Source organism: Bison bison, unplaced genomic scaffold (assembly GCF_000754665.1).
Source record: "Bison bison bison isolate TAMUID 2011002044 unplaced genomic scaffold, Bison_UMD1.0 scf7180017864471, whole genome shotgun sequence".
NCBI classification, from domain to species: Eukaryota; Metazoa; Chordata; class Mammalia; order Artiodactyla; family Bovidae; genus Bison; species Bison bison.
Window position 1 is genome coordinate 23654040 of NW_011495032.1, and position 17958 is coordinate 23671997.

Consider the following 17958-nt stretch of genomic DNA (forward strand, 5'->3'; position numbering starts at 1 on the left):
GCCACCGCCGACCACGGGGTCAGTGGAGAAGGGGCTGCGGGCGAGGAGCAGCCCTTGGGCGGGGGTGGATTATCCGTCGCTGGGCTGGAGGCCCGGGAAGGGTTGAATGGGGAGACACGTGCCCCGGCAGGAGGCTTGCCTTGTAAGGTATGGGGTGGAGGAGGCTAGGCCCGCTCTCAGCCACCTTTTGCCGGCTGGAGTGGTGCAAGCCACCGCTACGGTCCCGGGCACGACTTGAGGGTAGGGTGGTGCTGCCCTCGGATGAAGGGATTAGCCTTCTGATAGCGTCTTTAAATTAACATACATGTTTTGGATACCTGCTAATTACGGTGGTCGTTTCTGTTAGCCCTCTGTGGTGCTCAGAGTAGTGGAAGATGAAGGCGAATTTAAACAGAAACGAGGAGGAGACTGTGCTTATGATGGGTGATTTGCCACTAGTCGCAGTGGCGCTGTGAAGTCATTTAAAAGTGGCCTTCACATTTCATCGTTAAATTGTAGAGAGAAATGCAGGTTTTGAACTTACATTTAATCAAGCAAAGGTAATTCTTTATGCCTTCCCAGGTCTACTGCTAGGCTGAAAGTGTATGTTCTATGTAGTTTATCCGTGACTAGGCCAAGGTTTGATGCTTTGTTTTTAAAATGGATGTTATGGCACTGATATTTTTAAGGCCTTATTTTCCCCCTTTAGGGTGTCTTTTATGAATAATCAAAAGCAGCAAAAGCCAACGCTATCAGGCCAGCGTTTTAAAACCAGAAAAAGAGGTAAATATTTATATTTTAATATCTTCTCTGCAGACCTCCAGAATAACTTATATTTTGGTTCCTCTGGCAGGCTATTGCTTAGTATTAAAACTTAAAGAGAAAGTGCCAGAAAGGAGCTTGAATTTGTAGTTGACTGCCATGTCAGATATCTTTACTGTTTCTTCTGCTTTTAAGATTTGTGATATCAACATAGATCTAAGCAAGCTAGTGAATGGTCTTTATTGTGAACATATAGTGACTCTAAACAGAAAAAAAAAGTATGGACTTCAGGGCTTCATTTTCACTCGCTAAATTTCATTTAAGCAAGATTTTGGTTGAGAGAAAAAGTCAATTTATAAAAGGAGAACTCCTAATGTGATTACTAGTTTCATCCAAGCTATGTGAACATTTGTGAGAGAAAAATCAGACTTTAACCCATGGAAGTTAATTATGGAACAGAGTTCACATTGCACTGTCTTTTGAAACTATTTCCTCACAGACTTAGGTTTTTGTTTTAAAGCACAAGAATTGCATTAACTACTTGTGTTTTATTATATACTTTGGGGAATATTGAATACTGTAGCAACTCACGATATAAAGTTAAATGAGATGTGGTCTCAGATATATTTTTTATTAGCTTTAATGTTTTACCCCTAAACTTTTCAATGTTATTGCTCAAAAGTACATATTGACCTTATCTTACAGGAAACTTTTAGGAAATAAAGAACTGGGTTGGCTACTGGTTATAAATTATGTTTTTCAACCCTGAGTGGCAGACACTTTGAGACGTATATTAAATAATCTTCTAATTTCTAATTGTAGCCTGCCACCTTACAGCAGGGAACAAGGAGTGTTTTGATTCTAGTCTTTGAAGATTCATTAAGTTTTAGGCCAGTAAATTTTCTCAAGAGGAAGAATAGTTGGGAACCAGAACAATTCTATAATGGAAAAGCCTGTATATGTTATCTGGTATAATACATTATCAAGTAGTTTTAATATTGTTGTTAGTATCAGGAAGATATGTCACTTTCCCAGTTGCAGATTGAGATTACTCATGGTCTCTTAGTTCTTGATAATTGGATCCTGATTTGCCTGGGACTGAATAGAGTTCCCAGGACATAAGCCTTTCAGTGTTGAAACAAGAAAAGTCCTAGGCAAACTTTGGTCACCCTGGTGCTATGTAGAAATTAAGACATCATCTAACCTAGATAGGGAAATCAAACCCTACCCTGGAGTGTGTAACAGCAGCACAGTAAAGGCTAGGTATATACCCAAGGCACTGCTTAGTGTGCTTTCTATTTTATTTATGTCGTTTAATATTCAGAACAACTTCATGAGATGGATCCTACTCTTAATCACCATTTACCTCAGGAGCATTCAGACATGAAGAATGCACTAAGTTGCTCAACTTTAGATAGCTAAGTGCTGATCTCAGTTTAAATCAGGCAGTTTAAATCCAGAGCCCCTACTCATAACTGCTGCATGTCATGTATTGGATACTCAAAAAATGTACTTTCTAGAAATTACCTTAATAAGTATTAGAGTGATTTTTTTTTTTTAAGTAGAAAGTGTTATGGTCATTTAAAGAAAATCAAGAGGTGTCCGTACTTAGACAAAATTTCACTCAGGAATAAAGTTTACCTGAGGTATAGAAGATATCTTGAATTTGACACATTCCAGGTGGAAATTGTCTCCTAGCAGTAGGAACACACCAGCTCATTTAGGTCACTTAGGAGACCTGTGTGAAAAAATAGAGAAAAGCCATACACTTCTTGTGATAGGCAGTCCTGTCTTGCACTCGTAGAGGTGCAACTTGCAAAGGATGTGTATTTAGTCCCCTGTTGTGTTTGCTTGTGTTACAGGTCTTAGGCAATTAAGTAGCGTTTGTTTTTTCCAGGTATTGAAATAAGTGAAATTGTAATGAATGTGGTTAACTTACTCAGTAGTTACAGCTTCATAGGGCAGTGGTTTCATGCCCTTTTAAAACTTAAATGTTTTGGGGTTTTCCCTCCAGATGAAAAAGAGAGGTTTGACCCTACTCAGTTTCAAGACTGCATTATTCAAGGCTTAACTGAAACTGGTACTGATTTGGAAGCAGTAGCAAAGTTTCTTGATGCTTCTGGAGCAAAACTTGATTACCGACGATATGCAGAAACACTCTTTGACATCCTGGTGGCTGGCGGAATGCTGGGTAAGTGTCCGGGTCTTATGAGAAGTGTGTTGTATGGGGATTATGTAAAACCCAGCATATGAACTGTTTGACAGACATATCAAATCAGGATGGCTTTGTTTCTGTTTGTTTTCTTTTTTTTACCCCCTATGGATTTTCACTTTTTTTTTCCCTTCTCAAATTATAGTAAATTTGCAGATCGCCTTGCTCTGTATAGCTTTATATTTGAAACCCATGACAGAACCATAACATTTGGAGAAGACTTTTCAGTCTGATACATAAGTCCCAAAACATCTGTCATCAGTGATTTTTCCAATTCATGTTTGCATACTCTGAGTTAATGAAGAAATCTGTATCTCTTGTTCTGTCTTACCAAATACTTCATACAGACAAGCCTCCATATCCAAAGTTCCACATCCATGGATTCAACCCAACTGTGGGTCAAAAATTTTCCAGGGAGGGGAGGAGCAGAAAGTTCCAAAAAGTAAAACTTGCATTTTCTGTATCCAGCAACTATTTTTTAGCATTTACATTGTATTTGATATTACGTACAACCTAGAGACCGTTAAAATATACAGAAGGATAAATGCAGGTTGTATACAAATACTATGCCCCTGGTAACCCTGGTTCAATTCCTGGGTTGGGGAGATCCCCTGGAGAAGGGATAGGCTACCCACTCCAGTATTCATGGGCTTCCCTGGTGGCTCAGGTAGTAAGGAATCTGCCTGCAATGCAGGAGACCTGGGTTTTATCCTTGGGTTGGGAAGATCCTCTGGAGGAGGGCATGGCAACCCACTCCAATATTCTGGCCTGGAGGATCCCCAGGGACAAAGGAGCCTGGTGCGTTACAGTCGGTTGGTTCACAAAGAGTCGGACACAACTGAGTGACTAAGCACACACATTCCCTTTTATATAAGGGACTTGAGTACTGACAGATTTTGGTGTCCACTAGAGTCCTGGAGTCAATTCAGGACAGTACTATACCTGAGTCCATAGGGTGGCAGAGTTGGACACAGCTTAGCAATTGAACAACAAGTAACTGAAGCCTAATTCTGCATTCTTCTATGTATTAGTCACTAGCTAATTATCAATCACTTAGAATGTGCCGAGTACAAATTGAGAGTACACATTGGATTTTGAAGACAATGTTAAATAGAATAAGACATCTCAATAATACTTTGAATACTAAAGTGTTAATATTTTTGATGTGTTGGGTTAAAGTATATCAAAATTAATTTCACTTCTTATTTTTAATGTGGCTGCTAGGAGATTTAGAATTACATTATGTGGCTCACATTATATTTCTACTCATAGCCCTGCTAATTTACTCCTGCCTTCACTCTCAGCAGCTCAGGATATCTTAACAGAATGTGCTACTTAGTTATATATCCTCAGTTGATGCTGGTAATGTCATTTCCATGGCTCCCTAAAATATTCCAAAATGTTTTCACAGTAACATTGTATTGAACCTCATACCAGCCTGCTGGAATGAGAACTGTTATTTATGTACATGAAGAATGGAGGCTTAGAGAGTCTTCCATAGCTTGCATGTAGTCAAACAGTTGCTCAGTGGTGGAACTGTGAAATCAGAAAGAAAGGTTGAAATAATTATTAATTTTTTTTTGTGAAATATACTTTAGCCCCAGGTGGTACACTGGCAGATGACATGATGCGTACAGATGTCTGTGTGTTTGCAGCACAAGAAGACCTAGAGACCATGCAAGCATTTGCTCAGGTAAATTAAACTTTACATAATTCAGTTAGCTGTTATCCATTTGGCTAATGTTTAAGGAATAGTCTGCTTTTAAGAGGTTGGTGGTAGAAGGTTGAAGGAATTTGAGCTGAAAGTTTAGAGGTGTTCTTGGTGTACAGTATGATTTGGAAACTTAAAAATGCATTGAAGAAAAAAAAAATAGGAAAAAATTGAATTAACTTTTCCTTTTCTTGTTTGTTTTTCTAGAATTAATTCATTTTTTTTTTTTTTTAAGGAAAAAAGTCAAGCTGAAAAAGGAAAATCAGTTCCCTATCATGATTTCCATCATTAAATTACTCTACATATAGCTTTTTAAAGTTGAATGAGTTATAGGCAGATTAGCTTCTTTATCAGTCAAAATCTCATTTGAAAGTTCATACAAGTATATCTAACCTAAGGGTTGTTGTCTTTGTCATTCAGAAAGTAGAACTATATTTTATGATCATCTGTTAATATCCTACAGATAGGTAAATGACTTGTATTTGAGCAGTAATTAATTTGTGCTTTGATACTTTGGCAATAAAAGTCTATTGGGGCTGGTGATTAAAGTGTTAACATTATTGGTATATTGTAGGATTTTGGAAAGGACAAGACTTCCTAAGCTGATTAAACATCTAATGAAAGGCTCATTTCTTTGCTGTTCTAGAGATACTGTGGAGAGGTCTTAGTTTCCCTGATTTAGATCTTTTGGGTATCTGACATTTCTACATATGAAGTTATTCAGTTCCTTCATTAATTCTTACAGGTTTTTAACAAGTTAATCAGGCGCTACAAATACCTGGAGAAAGGTTTTGAAGATGAAGTTAAAAAGGTATGAGCAGCAATATCCTTTGTGGAAAACAAAAGGTTGGGGGCCAAAGAAGGGGATGTTAAATCCTAATTCTGCCATGGATTTGAGATAATTTTAGATATTTAGGTGGGCTGTCTTTGAAATGAAGTTTGGAGTATATCATGTAGTTTAATTTGCTGTACACTGTTTCTTAGTTCTGTGTTCAAACAAGTGGCAAAGGGGTAAAAATCCAAGTGGAGTTTGTTCAAAAGTCAGAGTAACAGATCAGAGCTAAATACCTTGACAAAGAGAAATTTACCATGCTTGCTGTCAGAGTCAGATAGTATACATATCAGTGCACAGAAAATTTGGTAAAGTTAATTTTAACTCATTCAATACTCTCAAAAGCCCTGTGTAGCAAGTTTTATTTTACACATTTACATGTGTAAAATACATGAACGAGATGAGACTGCGCCAGAGGTTAAGTGACTTGCCTAAGATTATTCAGTATTATAACAGATATAAACTTGAGTGGTTAGACCTCAGAGCCCATAGTTTTAACCAATATAATATGCTTTACTGCTTCTCTTTATATAATACAGTTGCTCTTTCTTTTAACCCTTGACTATTTACTTTTATAGCTGCTGCTGTTCTTAAAGGGTTTTTCAGAGTCGGAAAGGAACAAGCTGGCTATGTTGACTGGTGTTCTTCTGGCTAATGGAACACTTAATGCATCCATTCTTAATAGCCTTTACAATGAGAATTTGGTTAAAGAAGGTAATCAACCTTTCATAAATGGATAATCTCTAGTTGGCTGAGAGTGGTGTAGATAAGAGCATAAAAGATGAACTGATATAAAAGTTAGGATATAGTTTGTATAGATTCGACTTGTGATAGTGATAGTTTTTTTAACTAGTATCCTTGAATTTAATTGGTTCATTTCATTTCAGTCATTTAATGTATAACTTTAGCATTTAGACACACACCAAATATCCAGGGTCTAGACAAAATGTGATTGATTGTAAAGTAAAAATAGAAATGCTGTGGAAACCCAGAGAGATTAATTCCAATTGGGACACTTGGGAACATTTTGAATAGAGAAATGGGGGAAATGGCAAGCTGAAAAGAAAAACAAGTTCCCTTTTATGATTTCCATAGTTAAATTGTTCTGTACAGTAACTTAAAAGCTAATTTTTTTTTTACTGCTTTGATTACTGAGTATTTAACATGCCTTAATGTAATTCTCAGAACAACCCTGTCAAATGTAAGAATCGTCACTCTTATTTTACACATCATAAAAATCTAACTTGACTAACAGTACACAACTAACAAGTGGTAGAGTAGAGGAATTGGAATGGGTTGGTAAACAGTGGCAGAGGGAGGTTTAGGGGTAGGTTTGGGGATAAAGTGAATAATCCTGTGTGCTGGACCTTCAGAGAGAGGACATGGGGAGACAAAGTCATTGAAATCCATGAAGGTACTTCTGTTAAATAAGCTCTGTTTTTCTACAGGGGTTTCAGCAGCTTTTGCTGTAAAGCTCTTTAAATCATGGATAAATGAAAAAGATATCAATGCAGTAGCTGCAAGTCTTCGGAAAGTGAGCATGGATAACAGACTGATGGTTTGTGACTTTTCATTCTTCACTTTCTTGACAACACTTAAGGAAAATGTGATCGGCAGCTTTCCCATTTTTAATCTGTGAGAAGAGGGAAAGTGTTTTTTGAATGATTTGAAGACCATTTAACCAGATTAAATTCTCATTTCAGGAACTTTTTCCTGCCAATAAACAAAGCGTTGAACACTTCACAAAGTATTTTACTGAGGCAGGCTTGAAAGAGCTTTCAGAATATGTTCGGAATCAGCAAACCATAGGAGCTCGTAAGGAACTCCAGAAAGAACTTCAAGAACAGATGTCCCGTGGTGATCCATTTAAGGATGTAAGTATTTCACCAGGGTGAGTTTTAATAATAGCTGTAGAATGTTATGCTGGGGCTTTGCCTCAGTCTTTTCCATATTTGGTGCCTAACATGTGCCCCAAAATCCAAATAGTTGGGGATTTTGTAGGGTGCAGGCCAATAGACAGACCTTTCTGTTTCCATCATGGGCTTTTCTTAGGTAGTGTGCTTATGTGTAACATAAGGTTTAGAAGTAGAAGTCTATACCTTCTAGTTTTAAAAGTTATGTGGTTGTATGTGGTCTTCGGGTCTTTGCTAGTTGCATGGAAAGGTCTTATGCTTTTTGTAAGTTTGATACGTATAGTATCAAACTTAGTTCTATACTAAATATTATACTTATTTCTGTACGAAATTTGGATTCTTTGCAGATAATTTTGTATGTCAAGGAAGAAATGAAAAAAAACAACATCCCAGAACCTGTTGTCATTGGAATAGTGTGGTCCAGCGTAATGAGCACTGTGGAATGGAACAAAAAAGAGGAGCTTGTAGCAGAGCAAGCCATCAAGCACTTGAAGGTATTAGAATTGTGCCTGATAAAACATTATTTTTGTAAGTGGGGATAAGTGCACTGTCTGAACTTTTCCAAAAGGATTTATCATATCCTATGGTTTCTGGGGGTAAACCACCAGTAAGTAGACAAATAACATTAAATATTGGTGATAACCTTTTAAAAAGTCTTAACTTGGGCTTTCTGTTGCTCACAGGATAAAAACAAATACATGTTTAAAAGTAGCTTAAACCTGTAATTTGGTGTTTGCTTTTGAAAGAATATTGAAAAATAGGAGGATTCTCTCTTTTTTCCCTTTAAAATATTAAGATTGTAGTTGCAGTTATCTGGAATCCTTGGTTTAGTATTGCCTCTTTGATTTAAATGCTTAAGAGATTTTTCTGCCTTTTTAAAACAAAACAAAACAAAACAAAAAACTTCCACTAATAGAATATATAGTGATTGTAAAAGATGAGTTGTGGTCTTTTAGGAGTTTGTACTGAATGTACAAATTCAGTACATTCAGTACAAATCCATTGTACTGAATGACTAGATCTTTTCTCTTTTCCCTTTAAAAGCAATACAGCCCTCTACTTGCTGCCTTTACAACTCAAGGTCAGTCTGAGCTGACTCTGTTACTGAAGATTCAGGAGTACTGCTATGACAACATTCATTTCATGAAAGCCTTCCAGAAAATAGTGGTGCTTTTTTATAAAGGTAAATTTTGAATTTTGTTAATATGTTTATTGCAAAACCTAGAAAACTCAATAATTCTAATGAATAGTTCTCTGAACATCAGCACCCTAAAGTATTTCACTCTAATCATAGGGCTGAGTTGTCTGAAATAATTGGATACATTTTTAGTGCATTATCATTAAAACATCTCTAAAGCCTTCTTGATGAGCCTCAGACTTCACCTGCTGCAGTCCTCTTCCCCAGACAAATGATTTTCTTGGTTCCCATATTTTAAACCTAGAGGCCCACCTGCATCCCCAGATTTTTTTTTTTTTTTAGCACCCTGTGCTTTGGTGATTATCAACTTGTGGTTAGGTTTCCTTAAAGTATCTATACCTCCACTTACTTCCTCCAGATTTAGAAGTAAGTCTTTAAAATCCTCATTTAAAATTCTGGAAAAGTTAATAAATAACTTTTAATTTTATCGATAAAACACTGGACTTTTAAGTAAAATCACAGTACCACACGTAAAATAATCTTTTTAATTATCTATCAAATATCCCTAATCATTTATCACAAGATTTCTCAGCCTTGACACTACTGTTTTGGGCCAGAAAGCTGTTTTGTAGATGGCTGTCCCGTGCATTATAGAGTGTTTATCAGCATCCCTGGCATCAGCCAGCAGGCACCAGTAGCACATCTCCCCAGTGCAACAACCAGCAGCGTCTGTACACATTGTCTGATGTCCCCAGGGGATCAGGTTGCCTTTGGTTGAGAGAATCACTCTACAAGTTGATAAAAAGTTTCTTAGTATATGGTTCTCATTTCATCTTTTCTACTTTTCTTTAAAAAATTTGTTGAAGAAACTAGTTGAGTGTTGAATACAGATTTGTTTTTGTAAGCAACAAAAATAATTGGTTTTCCTCTACATTTCAATAAAAACAAAATTGCTAATGAGGTATGTGCACCTTAGGGAGTTTCTAACTCTGCCTTAGTTATGGAAGTACTGTATGAATACTCCACAAATGTAAAGGTTGTTCTCTTCTTTACAGCTGAAGTTCTGAGTGAAGAACCCATTCTAAAATGGTATAAAGATGCACACGTTGCCAAGGGGAAGAGTGTCTTCCTTGAGCAAATGAAAAAGTTTGTAGAGTGGCTCAAAAATGCTGAAGAAGGTAAGTCTTTTCATTTGTGCAGTCTGTTTGGTAAAGCCTGAGAACTTATTTTAATGTGGACAAGAATATGTCCATACATGTCATCTTTCATTCAGATACCATTTTGTACCTAAAGTACAGATTTTTGTTCATTCATGACACACCTCCAAAAACTCATTTACTTTAAGGCAGGGGAGGAAAACTAGACTTCAGGTATTTTGATGAATTGGCCATAATACTAAAATTCTTAGGAAAATTGAAAATTTTGAGAATGTGTGTATTAGTCAATCACTCATGTCCAACTCTGGAACCCCATGGGCTGTAGCCTCCCAGACTCCTCTGTCCATGGAATTCTCCAGGCAAGAATACTGGAGTTGGGTTGCCATGCCCTCCAGGGGATCTTCCCAACCCCGGGACTGAACCGGGGTTTCCTGCATTGCAGATTTCTTTATCATTTGAGCCACCAGGGAAGTCCAAATATTTATGAATTTTGAGATTCACAGATGCATACTTTTTGATATCCTCCTCATGAGTAGATCATTATTAATAAAAATTTTTTTAAGTAAAGTTAATAAATGGAACTTTTACTTTCTGATATCATGTAATGCTTGATTGCACTTTTCCCCTTTTCTAGAATCTGAGTCTGAAGCTGAAGAAGGTGACTGAATTTTGAAACTACACCCTCAGTAAAGCAAACAGGAGTTGTAGATAAAATGTCATGTCTCATGTGTCCTGGTTCTTACATCTTCCTACCTCCCTATATCAAGCATGATATAAGGGCTTTCATGGCAAATTTTATTTTAACTGTTTCTATGGTTACTGGAAATGTTGGATTTAGTTTCTAAAACCATGTTTTAAGTAGCTGCAGGAGCTATAGATTTGAATCTGATGTTGCATTAGTCTTTTCAGTTATCTTCTACCTCCTGTATTTTCTACTGTAATAATGTAATTTAAGGCCTTCCACAATGAACAGTTCACTTTATTCCCTGGGTTTTCTATATAAACAGTTTTCAAGATATGATTTGGTTAAAAATAATTTGTTATAAAAATTCTGTTTGCAAATTAAACTGTAAAAGTATCCAATGTCTCAGAAGGCAATGATTTGTGTGATAATTTGATATGCCCAAAGCCCTGCTCATCAATGAAAACTATCATATACAGTAATTGAATTCATTAACATGAATCTTGAGTATCTGGACCATTGCTTCCATGTTAACATTTTCTTGGCATTTTTAGCCCCAGATGTACTTGAGCTCAATTGTCTGCTCTCTGATTTTCATTCCCTAAAATGAAGCCATGGAGAACAAACTTGAAAGTGGGGTATTTGGGAAATTGTATGTGGCAAAGGTAGTAGGAAGAGAAAAATTAAGCTTTTCCCCATTGAGAAACTTCTGCATTCAGTTTGTTTCTTTCCACACAAAACAAATGAATATTCTTTTCACAAAGCCATTTTCAAATATACCTTGGAAAAAGCCTTGTCATTTAAAGTATTTTACACTTACCCTGCACTTAGATTCATGAGAGAGGACTGAAAATAGTGCGAGTAAAGCAAATGACTGTACTAAACCCAGAAAATTGTTGAAAGAAAAATGATCAGCATGTTCTAATTGGGACTCCAAATACAACTCAATATTGCCTGTTGGCTTAGCGTATTTGTTGTAAAGAGTGAAGTGAGGTGATAATGATGTATTCCTACTTGGTCATAGTGGACCAGCTTCATTCTCTTCACAGGTTCATTTATGACTCAATTATCTGGCTGTTAACCTAGTTGCCAGTTTTTCTAATTGCCATGAGCCAAATATCTCTCCTATACAGTTGATCCATTTATTTTAATGGCTGCCTGTTTACTTTCCATCTTTTCTTGCTGCTACCTGTCTTTATATGTAGTCATTAGAAAACAAAGTGTGGCCACGCTTTTTGCTGGAAAGATTTCATGTTGAAAGTGAACACTTTGCAAGTTTTTTGACTGGTGAAAGAAACAAACTTGGAATAATGCCACAAGAGACTTGGGTGGGAATTGCCTTTTTCAAAGGTGCCATTCTTATGAGCCAAGAATTTGTGTTTAGAAGTTTATCTTGAGGGAATAACATGTAATATAGTTTGAAATAAAGATATAACCTTATGAAGAGCATTATAATTGATACCATTGTGAAGGGGGTGAAGTTGTTAAATGAATGACTTTTGATAAAGCTTTCATGCACAGGCAAAATGTATTCACTAGGTTTCTACATAGTGATCTGCTTTTACTTTGTAATTTGTAGTCCTCAAAAGACTTTTTTTAAAAAATAAAGTCCATCCTTACACTTAGGTTTATATAGGTCAGTCTTCTTTTTTTTTTTTTTTTTAAGTTTTTGTTTGTAAATTCCATGCTGATACCTAGTGGTAACTGTATGTTATGTGTCAGATGTATCTACTGTGTAACCATTAAATAATTGCTCTTTTCATCCTTATGACTCCCAACTTCACAGAATTCTGATGTAGCAGAAATTACATTAACATTTCTACAACCAAACCATTGCATGTTGCTGCAGTACAGAGTGTACCTTGTTTATTATATACTGTGTATAGTGAAAGTGTATGTAGTTTTCCAGAAAACTACATTATGATCTTTGATCAGTTTTTTCCTTCATAATGACAAGGTAGTGTTTACTTACTACAATATTAACAGTAAATGGATGTCACCTATGACAGTGTAGTGTAAAGAAAGGGAATGCTTTCTAAAAAGACTTAGCAGATTTTCATTCTGAATTTTAAGTGGCAATTTTGAGTCTCAGCTGCCAGTGCCAACCTCAAATATGTAAATATAGATGTTAAGATTGTACTTGTAATCATGATCCGATAAATGTTCATTGATTTTCCTAACTTGGTGTCAGTTTCTAAGGATAAATCTCCTCTTAGATACCATAATTAAATGTGTACTTAGAGCTGATTAAATTTCTTAATTATTCTGGGAGTATTGTCCTAGAGACATTTATTATATTCTTAAGAAAATTCCAAATGCCACAGGATATTTTAACACAGCATAGTGATGGTGGGGAGAAGAAATGCTTATGACTGAGATTTATTTCCAATTCAATGTTTTTAAGGGTTTTTTTCTCATCAACCCTATCCCTAAAGCATTTTAAACTTTAACAGTACACCAGTGAATTTTTTTTGGCCATACTACGTGGCTTGCAGGATCTCAGTTCCCCAACCAGGGTTTGAACGTGTGCCCTCAGCATTGAAAACATGGAGTCCTAACCACTGGACCACCAGGGAATTCCCCCAATGAATTTTAGTATCACATATATGCTGTATATGTATTGTATCTGCTTTTTACATGAAAAGAATAAGGGGGGTTTGGAGGTCCTGTTTGGGAGTGACACTGCCCCCATTTGAGAACTCACACCCTAATGTATTTTTTAAGGGGAGGACCACCTAGTGGCAGACGTTTGCACTGGCAGACATACCTTTATGTGTGTCCAGATCCTGAAGCAGTATTGTTTTCTGCCAGTCACCATCATTTAACAGCTATGCTTTACACCCTTCCTGCCACAGGCATGAGACAAATCATTTCCCGTTGGCTTTGGACGTCTTGATCGATTCTTGCTTGATTTGGAAATGTATTCATAATTAGAACCATTCAGGTTCCTTCTCATCTATAAAAATCAGTTAAAATCCTAGGTGAATGATCTAATTAAAGTAGGTTATAACACATTGATAAATGGCATTGAAATTTTACCAGTGAGTCTACAGTCATACCCAAGTAAGCTGCTTGCAGGAACTGATAGAACTATTATTGGCTGGTTGAAAATGTAACATAGATGCCAAAGTTTTAGTGTACTTTATTAGTACCTAGACTACTGAATTACCTTTGTAAAAATTTCCTCCGATGCTATTTACAGGTGCCATGTTAAACAGGCTATTGCATTTCTGTGACAATTCTAGTAAACTGCCTTGCTGTGATCTTTCATGTAAAATATTAGTGCTCTAGTATTGATAAAGAGTATGTCTGTTCACCAGCCTACTGAGGCCTAATGGTTTCACATATAATTATTAAGAAATATGTTTTTAGATGGCTTTATATAAGCGGAATCTAGAAAATAAGTGCTTTTGACTTCAAAATAATGAATTTATAATTGGCCTCTGTCTAAAAAACTTGAATTGCAGTGGATTTGTACTTAAACACAATCTTGCATAATTGTATGAAATTTGGTTTGGATCAGAAAGATTTCCAAACTCCCTTTCCCTCTATTTTTTTTTCTTTATATATAACTATGGCTATTAGCCACCATACCAAATCCAGTCGTTTTAATTTTCCAATGCACTTATAATCCTTTTATCTTTATTCCAAGATTATAATTTCACCTCTTAATGAATTGAAAAAAGGGTGAGAATATTTTACAAATTCACTCAATTGCTGTCAAGTTATTAACTCAATTAACTTTCAAGTAAAGGCTTCAACTGCTTGTGCCTACTCTAGTGCCCTAGAGGAGACAGCGGCAACAAATCTATTCAGTCCTTTGCTTTGTAGACTTTATCGAGAGGGACCAATATCTCATTAAACTGTGATACAATTAGAATGTTTATAGTTGTATTAGTGTAGGTCTGCAAACTATGCATTCAATATGTATAATGAATTTGGGGTGCTACAAAGTTATCAAATATAATTGAGTTGTTTCAGGGAATTTCCAGTCAGTGTAATAACCATTTTAAAATATCTTAGGATGAAAATAGTTTAAACCATTTTTTTTAAAGCTGAACTCCTGAAGGCTGTGCTTCAAGTTGACTTAGAGGTAAACATTGGGGAAATACAGACTGAAAAATACTCTATTCAGAAAGGTGTTCTACATTCTCTGGCATCTTAAGAATAAAATATTATCTCTGTAAGTACACTTTATTTCCATTCTAGTTAGGATTAATGGATCCTGGCATGGCAAACAGCTGAAGAATGGAGAAAACGGGATAGCTGATAATCCAGATAGTTCTTGACACTCTGAACAACCTCAAGTACAGCCGTTCAAGCCAGTAATTACATTGCTGCATTATTTCTGTGTTTAACTGTGAAATTTGCTTCTTGCCTGTACCCTTGAAGTTGAATAAAATTTCATGAACTCCTTACTAATGTAAAAAGAAGAGCAATGACTTGCACTGGTTGTTGTCAATAACCTTTGAGTGCTGGAGTTGTTGAAAACTAGGTCCTTTTCCTGGTCCTTTCTGTTTTGCCTTCGTGTTTAAAAACCATCAAAAGGCTTGTGCCCTCAGAAGACAGTTATCTCCAGATAATGTTTGCTTTCGTTTGACTCACATGTACTTCAAACTCCCATCCAAACCTGTGCACATTCAAAAAATGCCATCTACCCTCTCCAGAAAGCTTCAGGTCCCTTCTCTTTCCTTCTCACATCTAAGAGATCAAATACTGCCCATTCCAATTACAAAATCACTTCTCTCCAAAGCCATCACCTGAATTGAAGCCATCAGCATCTCTTACGGAGAAGGCAATGGCACCCCACTCCAGTACTCTTGCCTGGAAAATCCCATGGACGGAGGAGCCTGGAAGGCTGCAGTCCATGGGGTCGTTGAAGGTCGGATGTGACAGAGCGACTTCACTTTCACTTTTCACTTTCATGCATTGAAGGAGATGGCAACCCACTCCAGTGTTCTTGCCTGGAGAATCCCAGGGATAGGGGAGCCTGGTGGGCTGCCGTCTATGGGGTCGTACAGAGTCAGACACAACTGAAGTGGCTTAGCAGTAGCAGCAAGCATTAAATTTTAGTTGAATATGTGAAGGAATAAGTCTGGTGTTTCCTAGATTAGAATACTGAAGTTGAGTGTATAAAAAAATGAACTTCTGGGGATGTTTACATGTAGAATTAACTCTTACATGAATTTGACAAGATTAATCCAAGATTTCTCTTCAGTAGTTAGGGTTGCTGTGACTGATGTGTCCAGGATTAGAGTCTCATTCAGCAGAGATGCTTTGCTGAGTTTAGGGCTATGGAGGTGAGCAGGACTGGGTGTCAAAATTCAGGCCTGTGGAACGGAGCAGGTAATCAAGAGTGCTGCTGCTGCTGCTAAGTCACTTCAGTTGTGTCCGACTCTGTGCGACCCCATAGACAGCAGCCCACCAGGCTCCCCCGTCCCTGGGATTCTCCAGGCAAGAACACTGGAGTGGGTTGCCATTTCCTCCTCCAATGCATGAAAGTGAAAAGTGAAAGTGAAGTTGCTCAGTCATGTCCAACTCTTTGCGACCCCATAGACTGCACCCTACCAGGCTCCTCCGTCCATGGGATTCCCCAGGCAAGAGTACTGGAGTGGGGTGCCATTGCCTTCTCCGAATCAAGAGTGAGGTGAGTGCAAAACAAAGACATTTGAGGTACTAGCAAGTTGGAGAGTTCACTTTCAAGGGCTTTCTATAATCTAATGCCACAAGAAACATCACACCAGAAGAAATACGGTTTGTAAGCCCTCAGCATCAAAACTGCACGCCTTCTTGAAACAATCTTGGATGAAGATATCACGCTCGTCTATGAGCTGTATGATTGGGCAAATAATCCAACCTCTGAGCCTTTTCTGCATCTGTAAAAGAAGGAACTGTGATAATGATGCTGATTTCATGAAGTGGTTGAGAAGTTGACAATGAAATGATCTATTTAAATAAAATTGAGGTGCTTGATGCAGTACTTGTCACATAATCATGTGAATAGCAGCTATTATTTTTGTTTGGCAAGGAAGGAGTTCATGGGGAACTAAGAGCTCTGAATTGAGGTCTCTTGTTAGATTTGAATTGGTACAAGGTAATGGAAGTTTCCACAACCATCATCACGTTGCCTGCTTTAGCAGCACTCTTGTGTGCCCATGTCCACAACAGAAGAAGCCACTGCAATGAGAAACCTGTGCACCACAACTGGAGAGTAAGCCCCCACTTGCCGCAAGTGGAGGAAGCCCACGTGCAGCAACAAAGACAAAGGACAGCCAAAAGTGAATTTTTTTTAATATTTTTTAAAAGTCACAAAGAGAAGAGTTAATGGCAGATGAAAAATATTCAGTTGTTGGAAGAAGGAAAGCAGATGACCAGCTGACTTGGTTTTAGCATTCTCTGTTCTAATCTTGTGGCACAGTAGAGAGCTAACAAGGAGAAATAAATCGACCCCGCAGGGTCCAGGAACATCTCAGAAGTTAGGACTGCTCATTTTAAGGATGCTGGTAAGGAATAAAGCTGGAAATAGATGAATTTATTGGGCTCTGTAAGAGCACCTTCTCTATCCTTTCTCAATTTATGCCACCACTGACTGCCCTTACACAATTCAGCAGAAAATGGGTATACCATCTGTATAAATTGGGGAGAAATGACGGGGGGCTAAGGACTAGTTGACAGCATACAGGGTAAGAACACCATAATAAAATTCCACACTTCCCACTCCCAAAAAGTGGGCGGATCCCTAGCACAATACCCCTGTGTAGCAGAGCTACAGTAGTCCCCAGTATTGATTCTTAAGACTCCTCAACTTTTAGCTGGACACATGTCTGCTCATAGAACATCTGTCAGCCCCCCTTGTAAGTAAGAGTGACCATATGATTCAGCTACAGACGATGCCCTTAGAAAGTGGCCATGTCTTTTCCCTTCCCTTTTTCCTTCCTGCTAGTTGGGAAATGGGCATGATGACTGGAGTTCACACAGGATTCTTGGACCATAAAGATAAGGAACTATTTGTGGAGAATCGCAAAGCAAAAAAATAGGAAAATCCTGAGTTCATAACAACATTATATCCCAGAACAACCTACATCTGGACTACTTTCAGATAATCTTTAGATCATTTTTATTTCAGGTATCCTATTCCATGCAGATGAATGTAATCCTGAATGGTTCTTTAGAAATATAAAGTGGAACAGCAAACAAAATAGCCATAATAGACTCAAAGAGAAAATCCAAATAGATCCATCATCATAAGGGAAAAAAGTCAGGAGGTAATGTGCCAATTATGAAGCTGTTGTCTCTTAGCTTCAACATACCCTTTCTTCCTACATGATGTTAGGGCTGGAACTCTGCACACTGCATTTTTTATATGCCATCTGGTTCTCAGTTGTGTGTGTGTGTGTGTGTGTGTGTGTGTGTGTGTGTGTTAGTCGCTCAGTTGTGTCTGATTCTTTGCAACCCCATGGACTGTAGCCCGCCAGGCTCCTTTGTCCATGGGATTCTCCAGGCAACGACAATGGAGTGGGTTGCCATTTCCTTCTCCAGGGGATCGTCCCAACCCAGGGATCGAATCTGGGT

General features: G+C 37.5%; 1 protein-coding gene across 1 annotated transcript in view; it reads left to right on the forward strand.

Moving 5' to 3' along the window:
- BZW1 (basic leucine zipper and W2 domains 1) overlaps positions 1–12017 on the forward strand; it is a 12728-nt gene extending 711 nt beyond the window's left edge. Inside the window, exons 2-12 of the mRNA XM_010860943.1 lie at positions 689–762; positions 2756–2932; positions 4552–4646; positions 5410–5475; positions 6075–6210; positions 6945–7054; positions 7200–7370; positions 7757–7903; positions 8454–8592; positions 9603–9725; positions 10339–12017. Of these exons, the coding sequence (XP_010859245.1) occupies positions 699–762; positions 2756–2932; positions 4552–4646; positions 5410–5475; positions 6075–6210; positions 6945–7054; positions 7200–7370; positions 7757–7903; positions 8454–8592; positions 9603–9725; positions 10339–10370 (1260 nt within the window). The 5' untranslated portion in view covers positions 689–698 and the 3' untranslated portion in view covers positions 10371–12017. The remainder of the gene's footprint in view (positions 1–688; positions 763–2755; positions 2933–4551; positions 4647–5409; positions 5476–6074; positions 6211–6944; positions 7055–7199; positions 7371–7756; positions 7904–8453; positions 8593–9602; positions 9726–10338) is intronic.
- The last annotated feature ends 5941 nt before the right edge of the window (positions 12018–17958 follow it).